A 16,736-nucleotide genomic window follows, 5' to 3' on the forward strand; every position below is an offset into this window, starting at 1 on the left:
ACAGAATAGCCATAGCAATTCTTTTCTTAAATTAGAAGTATTTTTAATCCCATATTTTTTATTTAAGAAAAGTAATGCTCTGGCTGGCTGTTCAGCCTTTACTGTTCTATAAAATATTTGAATGAAAGATCTCCATTTCCAAAAAGCTTCAATGATTGCAAATGCTTTCTTCTTTTCAATTTAGTTAGAGAGAGAAAGCTGATGATCTATGCTTTTCAGGATCTCTGAAGCAGGTGGAGGAAGAGAGGACATTATAGCCAAAAAGGAGACCTAGCCTGAATGCTTGCAACAGGTGAACTTCACTAAAGGCAACCAAGGACTAATTGGGTGTTAAACTGAGTAAGTTTACCACCCATACTTCTAGCTCCTTGGCAGGTTGTTTTCATTCAGTTTGCAAGAATGCAATTGACTCATATTATGGAGAAAGCAACATACAACTGGCTGTACTAGAAGCATATAACTGAAGAATTAAGTCTTTTATCATTTGGTGTGGCTAGATATGCTGTGGCAGCATCTGCCTTTAAAATGGAAAATAACTTTTAAGAGCCCTTACATCCAACTGAAATAATTTTTCTTATGAAATCGAGAAAGGTTGACTTTATACAAGTAATTTTTAGCTCATTTAACATTGTAAGCAAAAAAGATGTCAAAACTGAGGAAATATGGTTGGTATATGAAAATCCATCAAATGCCTCAGGGCCAGATTACTTGCTACAATTTTCAATGGTGTGACTTAAGCAAAGCAGTTTCCTTATCACCAATACATGTCATAACTGAATGTAAAATTTCTTTAGCAACAATTTTAAAAAACAATCAGATTTGAATTATGTTCCTCCTGTATCACATCATCAATTATCTCATTAAGATAAAGAGGTACTTTCTTGATTTATACTTCTCAATTTTTGGGACTACATTTGTAACGCCAATGCCCAATCAACAAAATTGGTAAAGATTCTCATAAGCATTAAATGTAGTAAGGACTTTATTTTCAATTTTGAATTTATATTTGATAACATGTTGATTTCATGTTTATATCATACAAAATATCTTGTGTAATTGTATCCAAAATGTGTGAAATTTGACTGGTGACTGCTGTTGCTGCTGCCATCTGCAGTTATTTTCAGCTTAAGAAGCAGAGAAATAGGGTTTACTAAGAAATAGAAGAGGGGAAGAAATTTCCCTCAAGGGGAGTGAATTGTTGAGAGAGAGATTTTATTTTTATTTTTTATATACTTATTTTATTATGTAAGTAGATATTTCTATACAATTCATTCTTATTTTTTATGTTTTGGTTGTCCTAGTAGATGCATGTATTAGAAATGTTGATGATATTTGAAGATAGATAGGCATTAAGTTGGGGGGAATCTATTGCCAATTTGGGCATAATCTATTGCCAATCATAGTTTGTTAGTTCCTGTGACAAGAACTTGTGCATTTCATGGAAAATGAGAAGGCTCAATTAAACCTTCTTTTATGGAAGATTGACTTCCATATAGATGATTTCAAAATCTGTTGAAGATAGGTTGCATAATTTAATACACTTTGGTTGATAAGAAAATTAGAAAATATGGAAAGTGGGTCAATCTTCATTACTGAAAAAAAGAAAATAGTACAGCATTAATGTGTAAGATATCATAAATAGTAGTTTTGGTCATTCTCTTCTAGGATCCATCTTTATTGGCTGGTAATGAGCTAAGAAACTCGTTTTTACAATTAGTTGTGTTTCAGGTACAAACTACCTTCTGTTGTACATTTTAATTTTGACATTGGATTTGTATTCTAATATCAATGTAATCATATATAGTAAAAGGAGAATAGTCCTCAAACTCCATAGTAGACTAATGATAAATTACATACAGTTACAATGAAGCAAACAATTCCTTTGCAATAAAACTGTTTGTTGATCCAAAATCAGTCAAGGTACAAAGAGAATTTCTATAATTTATTTTGATTGTTTCAGATGCTGATAACGTAGCTGATTGAGAGGCTGCACAAAATAAAGTCCTTTCATCATCTTGGTTCCGATCCAATGCTGTTTATCTTACAAAGTGAATAAGATTTCCTTGGATGAAGATGAAGACCAAAGACTTGGCATGGAATTGTATGAGAAATATTTCACTGATCACACCTGAATTGACTTATATCAAAATGTGCTAGTTTCTGGTACCTAAATCTGCCTTACCATTAGAGTTGGGTTTTGTTGCTGCTAGTGTAGATGAAAATTCATTTAAATAAGATATGAGTAGTAGTAATCAACTGAATTCTTAATGACCCTGGCTAAATAGAGGCTTCTAAGCAGGTATCACTTATCCGACTCAAGTGGACATGCTCAAACAACTTCACAAGGTGCATCCTTTATGATACACATGAGCAAGTTGTGGGATTCCAGTGTGTTTATATTTCTAAATTATTTTGAAACATTTAGAATAATCAACTGTATCATCAGATTTCTGTTTACATGCCTTGCAAAAACAACAGTCTTATAAATTGAGCCTCCAGAGGAGCTACAGCTCAACAATCTACGCTTTAATTCTAATAAAGGAACAAATAAATCTGAGGCAGCACATATGAGGCCTCCAGCAGTTAGGGTTGGCAATATGTCTGCACCTATATGTACAGGCCTGGACAAGTTTTTTTATTTCTTTTCTTCTGTGGATGACTCTTAGTTGGCCTTGCATATGACTTTCCCTCTGGATGCAACCAATGTTGCTCAAGGGAAAGGCCATGATTTTTAAGACCAACACAAATTGAAACTAGTGTCATTGCATCTGACACTCTAATAGGTCCATGAATCTACAGCCTTGGATTGGTACCTTTTTACTGACCCACAGAAGAATGAGAGACAAAGTTGACCTTGGAACTTAAAGTGCAGAGAGTCAGAACAAAAACTGCAAAGCATTCTATCCAATGACTTTAACAGTATATAACCCAAATCTAGCATGTTTTAGATTAATTTGCTCTTTTGTTCAAATCAAAATATTCTAATTATGCACCCCATCTCCATTTTAATACTGAAGCATCCTCTATCAAGTTTTTGGGCTTAAAACATTTTTACAACCATTTCAAAGATTCTAAACAGTTCATTAGGGGAGATTTAATTGCTGTACTAAGCAGATCAAGAGAATACTGCTATTGTTTAGTATGGAATGATTCCAGAAGCCTCAGCTTTATCGATGCCTTGTGATAGAAATTTGGTGAATGGAAATTTTGAAGAAACCCATCATGTATCAATTTAACTTTCTTTCTCTCTATACACACACACACATATCCTACTCCCTCACTTCCCCTATCTCATGCATCATTGGCCATCAACCATTCACTACATCCATCTTTCAACTCCATACAATCTTCAGAGTGGTTACCTACCTCTCAACACCTCACCTTTATCCCATCTCTTCCTCTACATGTACTTTCATGCAATCCTCACCTATCCACACTCCTGGTTGCTCTGTCCCATTTCTACTCACCTCACACCTTGGGTGTCCACCCTGATACCTCATCATTATTATTTACATCCTAATCACTCCAACATTCTCTACCAAAAAGTGAGTAAGCATATAGCCCCTCTGGAGCAAGAAACCTCTTCTGCTCTTGCCCATTGACTCACTTTTACTCCTTCATCTCCTGGTATAAAACTGCACCTTTAGGATTCATAGTCTTGAAAGCTACATGGCGAGCTCACTAGTGCCGGTGACTAAAAAAAAGTACCTTGTACACACTGTGAAGTATTAGTATCAGGAATAGTGTCCATCCATAGAAATTATGCCAAAGCAGACACTGGAGTATGATAGAGTCCTTGGGAACATCAGATCTCAAACCATCCAACCCATGCCAGTATGGAATATGGATGCTAAATGATGATATATATATATATGTATATATGTTAATATTGAACACTGAGAATGAGAGCAACACCACATTGATGTACAAATATACTTTATTCGTGGGTTAATAGGGCAGCTAACAGTTATATGCAAAGATTTTTTCATATGAAACCACTGGTTGCCTTATTAACCCACAAATAAAGTGTATGTGTGTGTGTGTGTGATAAGAAGCTTGCTTCCTAAGATGGTTCTGAGTTCAGTCTCACTGTGTGGCACTGTGGGTGTCTTCTACTATAGAATATGTACCAGGCTTAAAAAGGGAATTTAATGACTGAAATAAGTAAAAGATAGTATATATATATATAGACAGATTTAGATATACATACATATATATATAGATAGATAGATTTAGATATATATATAAGTGATGCATACATACACACATATATATATATATGGATACAGACATATATAAGCGATGCGACTGCGTGTGTATGGTTGGCGATTTTTTTTTCCTATGTTTCCGACGAAGAGCTCTGCTCGAAACGTTAAACCCTCCTTCTTTCCTTAGTGTCCAAATATTACTATATTTGTTCCACGTCCTTGTGTTGTTGTGCTTTCATGTTTGGATTAACTTTATATATATATATATATATATGTATGTAGGATTTCTTCCTCTTTGTTTTAAAAAATGTATATGTAAGGAAACAAGGAAAGCATCCGAATAATATATACAACTCTTTATTCGGGTATATTGTGAAATGTACATTTTGGTCAGTCAGCAACCACACAGCAAATCTGGAGTTAATCAAAAACACGTCTACAGTGTTCAACGGCTGCGTCCCGAGTCTCCGCTGCAAGCAAGGAACACGACAGAACTTTTTCCGTCAGTCTTTTAGTGCATGTGCATGAGGGAACCTTCGCAGGCCTTCTAGAAGATTCCAACCCCGCACGTGCGCACTGAAAACTGTCAAGATGATGTCACTACAAGGCTCCCCCTCAAGAGTGGAAGCACGAAACAAAACAAAAAAATTGTAGTGGCTCCAGAAAATAAGGTAGCTACCAAATCACCAAAAACATGTGGCCCACAACATGACAACACAAAATAAAATTTACAACACAAAGAAGCATGCACCAAAGAAAGAGAAAAACTACAAAAAAAAAAACAAAACAAAGTTCAATAAGTATTGTAACTGTCACTGGAAACACAATTGAGAATGTCAAACATAAATAGTCTTTGAAAGTTTCTTTGGCCAGTGAACAGTTCTGCCTGACCTTGTAACATAAGGTTTGTTCGAGGCAGGTTGCAACGACGAAGGTGGTGTTGCCAAAGTTGGTGTTGATAAAGGTGCATGTGTAAGTGGTGGTGTTGTCAAAGGTGCATGTGAAGATTCAAAGGTGGTTGTGGCAGTGGTGTCATCAAAAAATGGGGACACCTCAAAATATGCCCTTTTAAGATGATCTACAGAGACGGTCTCCAAACGACCGTTAATGTCAAGTTCGAATATTTTCGGTGTGCTGGAAAGCACACAAAACGGTCCTTTATAAGGAGAAACAAGAGGTCCTTTGACAGAATCATCTCGAACAAAAACATGTGTCCAAGAGTCAAGATCTGATGGCACATTAGAAGGAGGATTTGGTGTCACGGACCCATAGGAGGAAGGGCAGAAAAATAACTGCGTAGTTGAGCCACATAAGACTCTAAATTAAGATACTGTGACTTGTCTGGCACCAACATCGTACCAGGCAATGCCAGTGTGGTACCATACAAGAGTTCGGCAGAAGAAAAACCAAGGTCTGCTTTAACCGCAGTCCGACATCCAAGCAGGACGATAGGAAGAAATTCAGTCCACAACTGTGGATTTGACGAGGCATGCAACGCATCCTTAAGTTGCCTGTGGAAACGCTCCACCATCCCATTAGAAGCGGGAGGGTAACTAGTGGTGCGTATATGATGCACCCCCAGGATTCGTGATAACTCACGAAATAAAACAGCTTCGAATTGTTGACCACGATCTGTGGTTAAACTGGACAGTACACCGAACCTAGCAATCCAGCTAGACATAAAGGCTTTCGCAACAGTTTCAGCAGAAATGTCTGCTATAGGAATGGCTTGCGGCCAACGTGAGAAACGATTGATACAAGTTAAAATATATGAGAAACCGCGACTCACAGGCCATAGTCCAACCAAATCAAGGTGGACATGGCGAAAACAGGCCTCAGGAGAAGAAAACTGTTTCAAGTGGAGCACGAACGTGTCTATGGACTTTAGCCCTCTGGCACTTCAAACAAGAGCGTGCCCAAGAGGTAATCGATCGCCACATATTGGGCCAGAAGAACCGAGCAGTAACAAGCTTTACTGTGGCAGAGATGCCCGGATGAATGAAGGGCATCAAAAACAGAACGTTGATGGTTCTTAGGTACTAACGGCCTAGGAGAACTGGTGGAGATGTCACAAAGAATAGAGACTTCAGCTGAAGGGTGCGGAAGGTAGGCAAACTTACAATTGATAAACTTGGACGAAGTTAAATCCAACTCCGCTAAAGGTGGTTGATTTGCGAAATAGCAGTTAAGTCAATTGCTGCAGGAGAGGAAATGGAATTGACAGGGAGCCTAGAGAGAGCATCAGCTGGGACATTCTCCTCCCTGGCACATGTCGAATGTCACTTGTAAACTGAGAAATATAGTCCAGGTGACGGAAAGCACGACGGGAGAGTTTGTCCGTTTTGGAAGATGGGTCAAACGTAAGGGGCTTGTGATCAGTATAAATCACAAACTCCCATCCCTGGTGCTGAAAATGCCGAACCAACAGATAGATCGCTAGTAACTCCCGATCAAAAGTACTATATCTGTGTTCGGCAGGCTGCAGTTAGCAAGAAAAGAAAACCAAAGGTTTTGTTTCACCATCTACGGCGTGCAGCACCAACTGCAGAATCTGATGCATCCACAGATAAAGAAAGTGGAGCATCAGGAGCCGGATGTGCTAGAACAGGAACTGAAACTAGTTCCTTTTTTTACCAACTCAAAGGCAGACAATGCTTCAGCTGAAAGAGTGGGCGTTCTTTTTAGAATTGCCCGTTAGTAGCTGCGTTAAAGGAAGCAGCTTGTCCGCACACTGGTCTATGAAGCATCGATAGAAATTAACTATACCCAAAAAATGGCGAAGTTGACGTAAAGAAGAAGGAGGTGCGATGCGCTGAATTGCATCAGCTTTAGACGAGAGAGGTTTGATTCCACTCGAATCAATACAATGACCGAGAAAGTCAAGAGAAGATTGCCCGAAAACACACTTGTCTGGATTAAAGTGAACACCATAGTCGCGAAGACGTTGAAAAAGCTGAGACAAGTGCTGGAGATGATTTTCATGTGTATCACTTGCGGTGAAGATATCATCGACATACGCGAAAACAAAATCAAGTCCACGAACAACTTCATCTATAAAACATTGGAACGTACTAGTAGCGTTCTGCAAACCAAAACTCATGTATAAAAATTCGAAACAACCAAAAGGAGTGGTAATTGCCGTTTTAGGAACATCAGCTGGGTTGACTGGTATTTATGATAAGCACGTATGAGGTCAACCTTAGAAAAAATTGTACAGCCATGAAGATTTGCCATTGGATATCTATCAGGAATCGTCACAGAATTTAGATGCCCATAATCTCCCACTGGGCGAAAATCTGTATCCCCTTTTTGGACTAAATGAAGAGGTGATGCCCATGGGCTGGTGGAGGAGTGTATCAGACCAAGCTGGAGCATATGCTCAAACTCAGCCCTAGCCGTTTTAAGACAGTCAGGTTCAAGATGCCGTAGGTGCAAAAAAACAGGTGGCCCAGTAGTTGTAATGAAATGGAGTGTTGAGTGTACGGGTTTTGCCATTTTAAAAGTAATATCGGCTAGCTCTGGAAAAGAAGTCAAAAGAGAATGAAAAACATCTCCAGATGTAGCAACAAAAAATGTCGGGCTAATAGCTGAATTGGTAGATCCTCTAGTCGGCGTGGAGAGTGTAGTCGAACTGTCGACTTGCCTCTGATGCCTGACATCTACTAATAGATCAAAGTGATTTAGAAAATCCGCACCTAAAATAGGATGCGGAATGTCAGCAATGACAAAAACCCATTGAAAATCTCAACGAAGATTTATGTTGAGGCGTAACAAAACCTGCTCGAATGTGGCTATTGGTGACAAGTCAATAGCGTGCAAAGTAACATTAGAGCGTTTTGGCCTGTCGTTAGTAAGACGCAGAGGCCAAATACTACCACAAGAACCAGTGTCTACCATGAAGAATTTCTTCGACACTAGATCTTTTACAAAAAATGTACGATAACCAGAGAACGAAGAGGAGGAAGTTGACGTGTACAACTCCTCCAAAGCTAGTTTAAATGTTTAAAGGTGCATGGCTGTATGCACTTGTGTGCTTTGTCTCCAAATTTGGAGTGGTACCAACACAGTCCGGACTTTGACTGTGAGGAACGAGATGCAGAACGACTACGAGTACGCGATCTTGAGAAACTCTTGCCATCACAACACATCACGTCCATCCTTTTGGTAAGAATGTAAATTTTTTTAGAAAGGCCATCAATTGAGTCTGCAGAAGATACCTCGGATCAGACGCAAGCAGCACGTGACAATGGCTGCATGGAGAATTCAACAATTTTATCAGCCATGGTGGCTATTTGGTCCACAGTATTTGACTCAAGTGCTGTGGCAAAATTGTTTGTATATTGGAAGGTAATCTTGAAAAGAAAATCTTCCAAAGTAGAGGAGAGTCAGCGGATTTACCGCTTAACTCTCTCAAACGGCGCAAAAATTGTGACGGCGTTCTATCCCCCAACTCTTCGTCTGCCATTAACTCATTAAATGTACTCTCCTCACTTCTGGTATTTCTACATAAAATCTCTGCCTTCACAGATGCATAAGTAGCGTCTGGACTAGGATCTGTAACGAGATCTCTAGCAGTAATTGCAAGTTGCAGAGGCATACAGCTATAAAGAAGTTGCAATTGTTGCTCAGAAGAAATACTATGAGCTGAAAAATGTGCCTCTAGTTACGCAAACCAAAGTGTTGCATCTCCAGTAAAAACAGGTAATGATGCAAAAGACATTTTGTTTTTAATTTTACCAGATGATCCTGTCAAAGGAAGGGAAAAAATCGAATGAAAGTAGAAACTGATGAAAAAGGAAAAGAAACAAAAATAAATTGAAATTAAAAAAGAAGAAAACCAGCAATTGAACCAACAAATGTTTGTGTGTGTCCTAGCAGAGTTGAGTGTGTGAGTGCATGCGACAAGTGTTTGTGTCTATGTGTTCGTGTAAGTGTGTACAAAAGACCAAACAAGGTGTATGCGTGTAAGACAAAATACAGAGCATAGAAAAAATGTCTCAGCGTAGAGTTAAAGATGGAGTTAGTTTACCAGTTCTTGAGGTACACAATATTAAGAGTTCTATAACAAGATGTTGTGGGTCACGTGGCAGAGCCGGTTACTACCCGTGTAGAAGTTGTGGCTATGATGCTGTGCTGAGTCTCTTGATATAGATAGGTAGACTGCAACTGTTTTCCTCTCAGTGAAAGATTCTCACTCTAACAGCGTGAGTAAAATTGGTCATGTTGGTGAGTACGGGCGACAATAAACTATGATGTCGGTGTTGATGGTGGCGTCAAAGATGGCGATGGCAGAGAAAGGCGTCATCGAGATGAAGGCGACAGTAGTGGAACACGTCCTGAGTTGCTGGGGTATGTTGGCGTTGTCGTTGACTGGAGCAGGAACATGGCTGGATCACTGGAACTGTGACAGGAACATAGCTGGGTCGCTGGAACTGGCCTAGTGTTCTTGTTTTCGGGGTTACCACTTGTAGGATTTCTTCCTCTTTGTTTTAAAAAATGTATACATAAGGAAACAAGAAAGGCATCCGAACAATATATACAACTCTTTATTCGGGTATATTGTGAAATGTACATTTTGGTCAGTCAACAACCACACAGCAAATTTGGAGTTAATCAAAAACACGTCTACAGTGTTCAACGGCTGCGTCCCGAGTCTCTGCAAGGAATGCGACAGAACTTTTTCTGTCAGTCTTTTAGTGTGTGTGCATGAGGGAACCTTTGCAGGCCTTCTAGAAGATTCCAACCCCGCACGCGCACACTGAAAACTGTCAAGATGACTTCACTACATATATATATATATGTGATGCCTTTTAACACTTCTGTCATTCTTTTTCTTCACCTCATCCACATCTGCAAATTTTGTAGCACCAGCTTTTGTCACCAGTGATAACCTTTGGAAAAAGGTTTGAATCAATTCCAGCTGCTCTTTCAGTTCACAACATGCATTCAGTTGTGACTGCTTTTGATCTTCCATGAGCAAGCAAGGCACAAATTTTGCTGCAACTCTTTTCATTTGCAATTTCTTGCTCAGAATTTGTTGGTAGGAGCACCAGAACACACTAGTCATATCAACAAGTAGTAAATTGTTTGGTGATGTGTCCACTAGGATCAGTTCATGAATTTTCATTCATTCAGAAGGTTGATGGTCACCCTGATCAAGGTTGGTCCTCAAGCGACAATTCCTAAAGCATGAAAACTACTTCTAAACTTGTGTTTTGTCATGGCAGTGGCATTGTAAGCTCTTTGAAGCATGAGAACTGTTTCGGCAGCTGGTTTCCCCAGCAAAAAACAGAATTTCATGGAAGCACACTGTTCCTTTGTTTCAGCTATAGCAAAAATCGATGAACAGGGGAGAAGCACTGCAAAACAAAGACACACCATGTGACAGTACAATCCCACACAATGACGCCAGTCAGCAGACTGTTCCCTGTAAGTCACATCAAGTGCTTTCTAGTGGCAGAAGCCTGAAATATGATCTTGTCCCACAAAGGATGTTTCTGGTTACTTTTGGGTACTCCCTTGGACATATACTCATATTCTGAGTTCTACTTTTCCTTTTTGCATGATACCTGTATATGTGATATGTGTATACATTCTGTGCTCCTCCAACAGCATTAAGAGTATTTTTAACTCTTATTTCTAGCCATGTAGGTGCTCTGGCATCCTTAGTCACACTTAGTGACGATTGAATTTTTCCTTTATGGTATCACATTGCACCTGACTGATTATATCACATTGAATAAAAAAAGTAAGCAACATTTTGAATCATGAAGAATTTGTACCAGATTTTTGCAGAGTTTTGAAATTTTTTAAACATTTTTTGCAACTGTCTGATAAAACAGAGACTTCCCCAAATGCATCAATAAATTAACATTGATGTTTTTTTTTCACCATTGTTATAACCATCTGAAATGGAACTGTCAAAGCGCAATATTCAAGCAATTTTGCTAGTTAACTTCAAAAAAGGATGTAAAGCAGCTGAAACTGCTTGTGATATTAATGAAACATTTGGGAATGAGTGGGTCAGATTGAAAATGGTTTAAACGATTTCGCAATGGAGATCTGAGCCTTGAAGATTGTGAGCATAGTGGATGATGGTCAATTAAAAACCGTCTTTCAGATAGATCCATGTAAAACCACTTGGGTGCTGGGAAAAGAACATCAAGTTAGCCAGAAAACTGCCTGCAACCATTTGCATGCAATCAGAAAATCAAAAAAGCTTGACATATGGGTACCATACGGTTTCAATGAAAATCAGAAAATGTGCAGATATGAAATTTGCTCATTGCTTCTTCTCCATAACCAGACCGATCCATTGATTGTATTGTAACTTGCATTGGAAAGTGGATTCTGTACAAGGATAAAAAAAAACATTCTTTGCAGTGGTTGGATCAAAACGAAGCACCAAAAACCCTCCCCAAACCCGAGCTCTTCAAAAAGAAGGTTATGGTGACTTTTTGATGGTGTACTGCTGGACTCATCCACTATAATTTCTTAAAACCTGGAAAAACCATTATTGCAGAAACATATTGCCATGAAATTGCCAAAATGAATAAAAAACTGCTACTCCTCCGTCCCAGACTGGTCAACAGGACCAATCATTCTTCATGACAATGCTCAACCACACATTTGACTAATGATGCTCCAGAAGTTGAAGGAACTTGACTATAAAGTTCTTCTCCATCCAGCTTATTCCCCACACATTTCTCCTACCGACTACCACTTTTTCAAGCCCCTTGATGGTTTCCTGTGACAGGAGTTCAAAAATCAAACAGATGCTAAAAGTGCATTCAAAGAGTTCATCAGCTCTAGAACTCCAGATTTTTATGTTACCAGATTAAAGAAACTCGTGACTTGTTGGCAAAAATGTGTTGATTGTAATGGTACTTACTTTAATGAATAACATTTCCACATAGTTGAAATATATTGTGTTGAATTTCATGTTACAAAATGTTGCTAACTTTTTACTCAGCCTGATGTTAATTTTTAGTATACGCATTAACATTTTGCTAAATCCTCCATAACTTTTTATGGTAAATACATATATGCTGGCACATATAATTAGCAGATCATGTGCCATTCAAGCAGTCCTCACTAAGTCTGGCAAAACTAAGTCTGGTCTGGAGATCCTTGAATTTGTCATGGGGTGGTTGCCTTCCCTCTCAGCATGTGTGTATACATTCTGCACTCCTGCTATAGCATTAACCTTTTTGTTAGCAACCTGGCTGAAACTGGCTCTGGTTCTGTATTACAACTGTCTTGTTTTCATAAGTTTTGAATTAAAATCTTCCACTAAACATTAGCTTAATGATAACTAAGTTCTTTTACTAAATTCTTTGTTATATTTAAAACAATTGAAAGAAACACAGAGCATCTCAAAATAAATATGGTAAATAAAGGGTTAAGAGTATTTTAACTCTTATTTCTAGCAATGTAGGTGCTTCGACATCCTTAGTCGTCACACTTAGTGATAATTGAATTTTTCCTTTATGGTAATATCACATTGTACCTGGCTGTTTATATTAATTTATGTAAGTGTGTGTGTATATATATACTAGCAGAAACACTCATCATCAACTGGGTTAAAAAAAAGCTGCCAAAATTATATTATGAATATTGAAAGTTATTCACTTAGGTTGTATTGAATGAGGACCATTGGACCATTATGAATAGCAGTGGCTGCAGGATAGCGCTCTGTGGAACACCATTCATTATTTGTGATTTCTTGGAGGTGGCCTTTTGACTTCTGTCTTTTAGAAAGTCATGTAGCCATTCTCCAAGTTTTCCAGATATGCCAATATTTCGGAGCTTGTGATAAATCATACCAAGGTCGACTTTCTCAAAGGTCTTTGCAAAGTTGAGGTATATCACATCCACATTGGAGTTGTTGAGCAACTGCTTAAGCACCCAGTGGTAATGCTGCAATAGCTGTGTCAGGCAGTTTTTACCTGGTCAAAAACCATGCTGGGTATCAGTCAGTAAGTCATTCTCTTCAAGGAATGCGATTAATTTCCTTCCAACTATTCATTCCATGACTTTGCTGATGTGTGAGGTGAGAGAGATAGGCCTATAGTTTTTAGTAGCTCTGAAAAAGTAGCTGCAATGGTTTTGTAAGGACTTGTTTGCTTGACTTGAGGATAATTGCTGGGAATCTGTCAGGGCCAGCAGCTGAGTTTACGTCTATTGCTAGCATTACAACCTTTTTTCAATGTTGATGTAATCAATTCTTACTACCTCCTGTTCAGCTTCTGTAGCAGTAGAGAATTCTATAGGTTTGTGCATATAAACTTCTGATCTATGATCCGTAGTATTTCAGTCTTCAAAGTTATTATTCATTCTGCAAATTTTGGTTTGTTGATCCCATGCCCAAAACTTCCTTATAGACAATGTTTCAGGTTTTATCAGTAGGGATAAAAATGAAGATTGTCCTTGCCCCCACTATGGGGCCCCAACATATATAACTGACTGTCCTTCTCTAATTGCAAAGCAGTAACTTTCAAAGTCAGATGTTGGGACTTATTAATGGACATCGCAAAAGACAGTTGTATTATTAATTAAAAGTTGTTTGAATTGGAAGGGCATATTGGAAGATATTAAAGGTAAGCAAGGAATAAAAACATCTTTGTCTTTTCAACAAGAAAGAATTTATTGTGGACTCTATGACGTTTCTTGCTAATTTCTTCACAAGTCTAGTGCCATTGCACAGTTTTGTTTGAGGAAGTCCTGCAGAAGCATGATTGGAGTGCCTATTTTCAATGAAAAGTAATGAGGAGGAGCTCCTTGTGTCTCAAGTGAGTTTAAAGAAGTCAATGGGGTAACTGACAATTTCCGAGTTATCAACAACAGAGTTTATAGATTTGTATGTTAATTTCCTGGAACATTCTCGAGTCTTTCTTTTAAATTATTCACAGTAATGTTCTTTAGTGCCAGTTGTTTTATTTAGTTATCTCCCTAAATAAATGACAGAAGCTTAAAACCTGAAAGAGTGGTAATCTATTTGGGAACTGCAACATCTACATTTTGGAAAAGGGCCACTAGCTCCCTTCAGGACAAACTTCCATTGTCTTCGGTGTAAAATTTTACACAACATGTAGCTTTAATTTTTATATAGATGGTGTAGCCTTTTCTTGCTAGAGATGGTCTGATAGACAGACAGAAACAAATTTTCATCTTTATTATATACACACACATATAATATATCCTTATATTCTTTTATTTGTTTCAGTCATCTGACTGCAGCCATGCTGGAGGATCGGCTTTAGTCGAACAAATTGACTCCAGGACTTATTTCTTGACTTATTCTATCGGTCTCTTTTGCTGAACAGCTAAGGTACAGGAATGTAAACACACCGACATTGATTGTCAAGTATTGGTGGGGGAACAAACACAGATACATAAACACACACACATATAATATATATATATAACTAGTAGAGATACCCTGACTTGCTCGGGATTAAAATGGCATAGTTATTTATTGTTTTACTTTATTATTTCAGTTAGGTGACTGCAGCCATGCTGGAGCACAGCCTTTAGTTGAAAAAAATCGACTACAGGATATTCTTTTTAAGCCTAGCACTTATCTATCAGTGTATTTTGCCGAACAGCTAAGTTATGGAAACATAAACACAGCAACATTGGTTGTGAAGCAATGGTGGGGTACAAATAGAGACACACATACACACACACAAATACATACATACATATGACAGTCTTCTTTCAGTTTCTGTGTAATCCACTCACAATATCATCATCCTCATCATCGTTTAACGTCCGCTTTCCATGCTAGCATGGGTTGGACAACTTGACTGAGGGCTGACGAACCAGATGGCTGCACCGGGCTCCAATCTTGATCTGGCAGTTTCTACAGCTGGATGCCCTTCCTAACATCAACCACTCTGAGAGTGTAGTGGGTGCTTTTACGTGCCACCGGCACGGGGGCCAGTCAGGCGATACTGGTAATGACCTCGCTCGAATCTTTTTATATATGCCACCGGCACAGGTGCCAGTAAGGCAATGCTGGTAACGATCACGCTCGAATGGTGCCTTTTACATGCCACCGGCATGGAAGCCAGCTAGCCGCTCTGTCAACGATCACACTCGTATGGTGCTCTTTGCACCCTGCTAGCACGGGTGCCAGTCATCAAATTTCACTTGCCTCAACAGGCCTTCGCAAGCAGAGTTTAGTGTCCAAAGAAAAGAAAAGGTACGCATAAGTGGGCTGGTTACGCCCCTGCCATAAGCCACGAGGTTATGGTCTCATTTGGCTTGCCAGGTCTTCTCAAGCACAGCATATTTCCAAAAGTCTCAGTCACTAGTTATTTCCTTGGTGAGGCCAAGTTCAAAGGTCGTGCTTCACCACTTCATCCCAGGTCTACCTCTTCCACAGGTTCCCTCAACCGCTAGGGTGTGGCACTTTTTCACACAGCTATCCTCATCCATTCTCATCACATGTCCATACCAGTGCAGTTGTCTCTTTTGTACACCACATCTGATGCTTCTTAGGTTCAACTTTTCTCTCAAGGTACTTACACTCTGTTGACTATGCACACTGACATTACACATCCATCAGATCAAACTGGCTTCATTCCTTGCGAGCTTACGCATGTCCTCAGCAGTCACAGCCCATGTTTCACTGCCATGTAGCATGGCTGTTCATACACATGCATCATACAGTCTACCTTTTATTCTGAGGGAGAGGCCCTTTGTCACCAGCAGAAGTAAGAGCTCTCTGAACTTTGCCCAAGCTATTCTTATTCTAGCAGCTACACTTTCAGTGCACCTTCCCCCGCTACTGATTTGGTCACCTAGGTAACGGAAGTTTTTCTCCCTGGAATGTGGCGGAAGTTGTTCTTTGCGCATTTTCAGTGTTTATTGCACCCGAAAATCTGCCACATACAAAAGCTATCTTCCCAGTTAGCCTTTCTTTGATATTACTGCACCCCTTATGTGTCCTTAGCTTACACTGGGTACATCTTATAGAGTTTCTACCTATGCCTCTACTACAGATCGAGCAGGGCCATCTGAAGGGATTTGTGGTTTGCCTGCCTTCCTACTTATTTGGACTTTGGCTTTAGTTAGGTTGATTCTAAGGCCCTTCGATTCTAATCCTTGTTTCCACACTTGAAACTTCTCCTCTAGTTCTGATAGTGACTCAACAATTAGAGCAAGGTCATCAGCATAGAGGAGCTCCCAGGGGCATCCTGTCTTGAATTCCTCTGTTATTGCCAGGAGGACTATGATAAATAGGAGGAGGCTGAGGACTGAACCTTGGTGGACCCCTACCTCTAGCCAGAATTCTTCAGTGTACTCATTGCCAACTATCACCTTACTGACAGCGTCCCTGTACATGGCTTGCACAGCTCTCACTAATCATTCATCTATCCCTAGTTTCCTCATTGACCACCAGATAAAGGATTGGGGGCACCTATCAAAGGCTTTCTCCATGTCAACGAAAGCCAGGTACAGAGGTTTATCTTAGGTTAGGTATTTCTCCTGCAGCTGTCTTACCAGAAATATAGCATCAGT

The 16,736-nt window shown here is 39.2% G+C and overlaps 2 protein-coding genes across 4 annotated transcripts in view; both read right to left on the bottom strand.

The window, feature by feature from the left end:
• LOC115211127 overlaps positions 1–16,736 on the bottom strand; it is a 74,354-nt gene that overhangs the window by 24,645 nt on the left and 32,973 nt on the right. The window lies entirely within an intron of this gene.
• LOC115210493 (uncharacterized protein K02A2.6-like) lies at positions 5,045–7,308 on the bottom strand. The gene is made up of 2 exons (XM_029779096.1): positions 6,975–7,308; positions 5,045–5,436 (listed from the first exon to the last, which is right to left on the bottom strand). The coding sequence occupies exons 1-2, from the start codon at positions 7,306–7,308 to the stop codon at positions 5,045–5,047; spliced, it is 726 nt and encodes a 241-aa protein (XP_029634956.1).

This window comes from Octopus sinensis, linkage group LG4, assembly GCF_006345805.1.
Source record: "Octopus sinensis linkage group LG4, ASM634580v1, whole genome shotgun sequence".
In the NCBI taxonomy this organism is placed as follows: Eukaryota; Metazoa; Mollusca; class Cephalopoda; order Octopoda; family Octopodidae; genus Octopus; species Octopus sinensis.

Coding starts and splice junctions, on each gene's coding strand:
- LOC115210493 (XM_029779096.1), bottom strand. CDS start 7,308: ATGAGTTTTGGTTTGCAGAACGCTACTAGTACGTTCCAATGTTTTATA. Junction 5,437..6,974: donor TCAACTTCGCCATTTTTTGG/GTATAGTTAATT, acceptor ATGTGCCATCAG/ATCTTGACTCTTGGACACAT.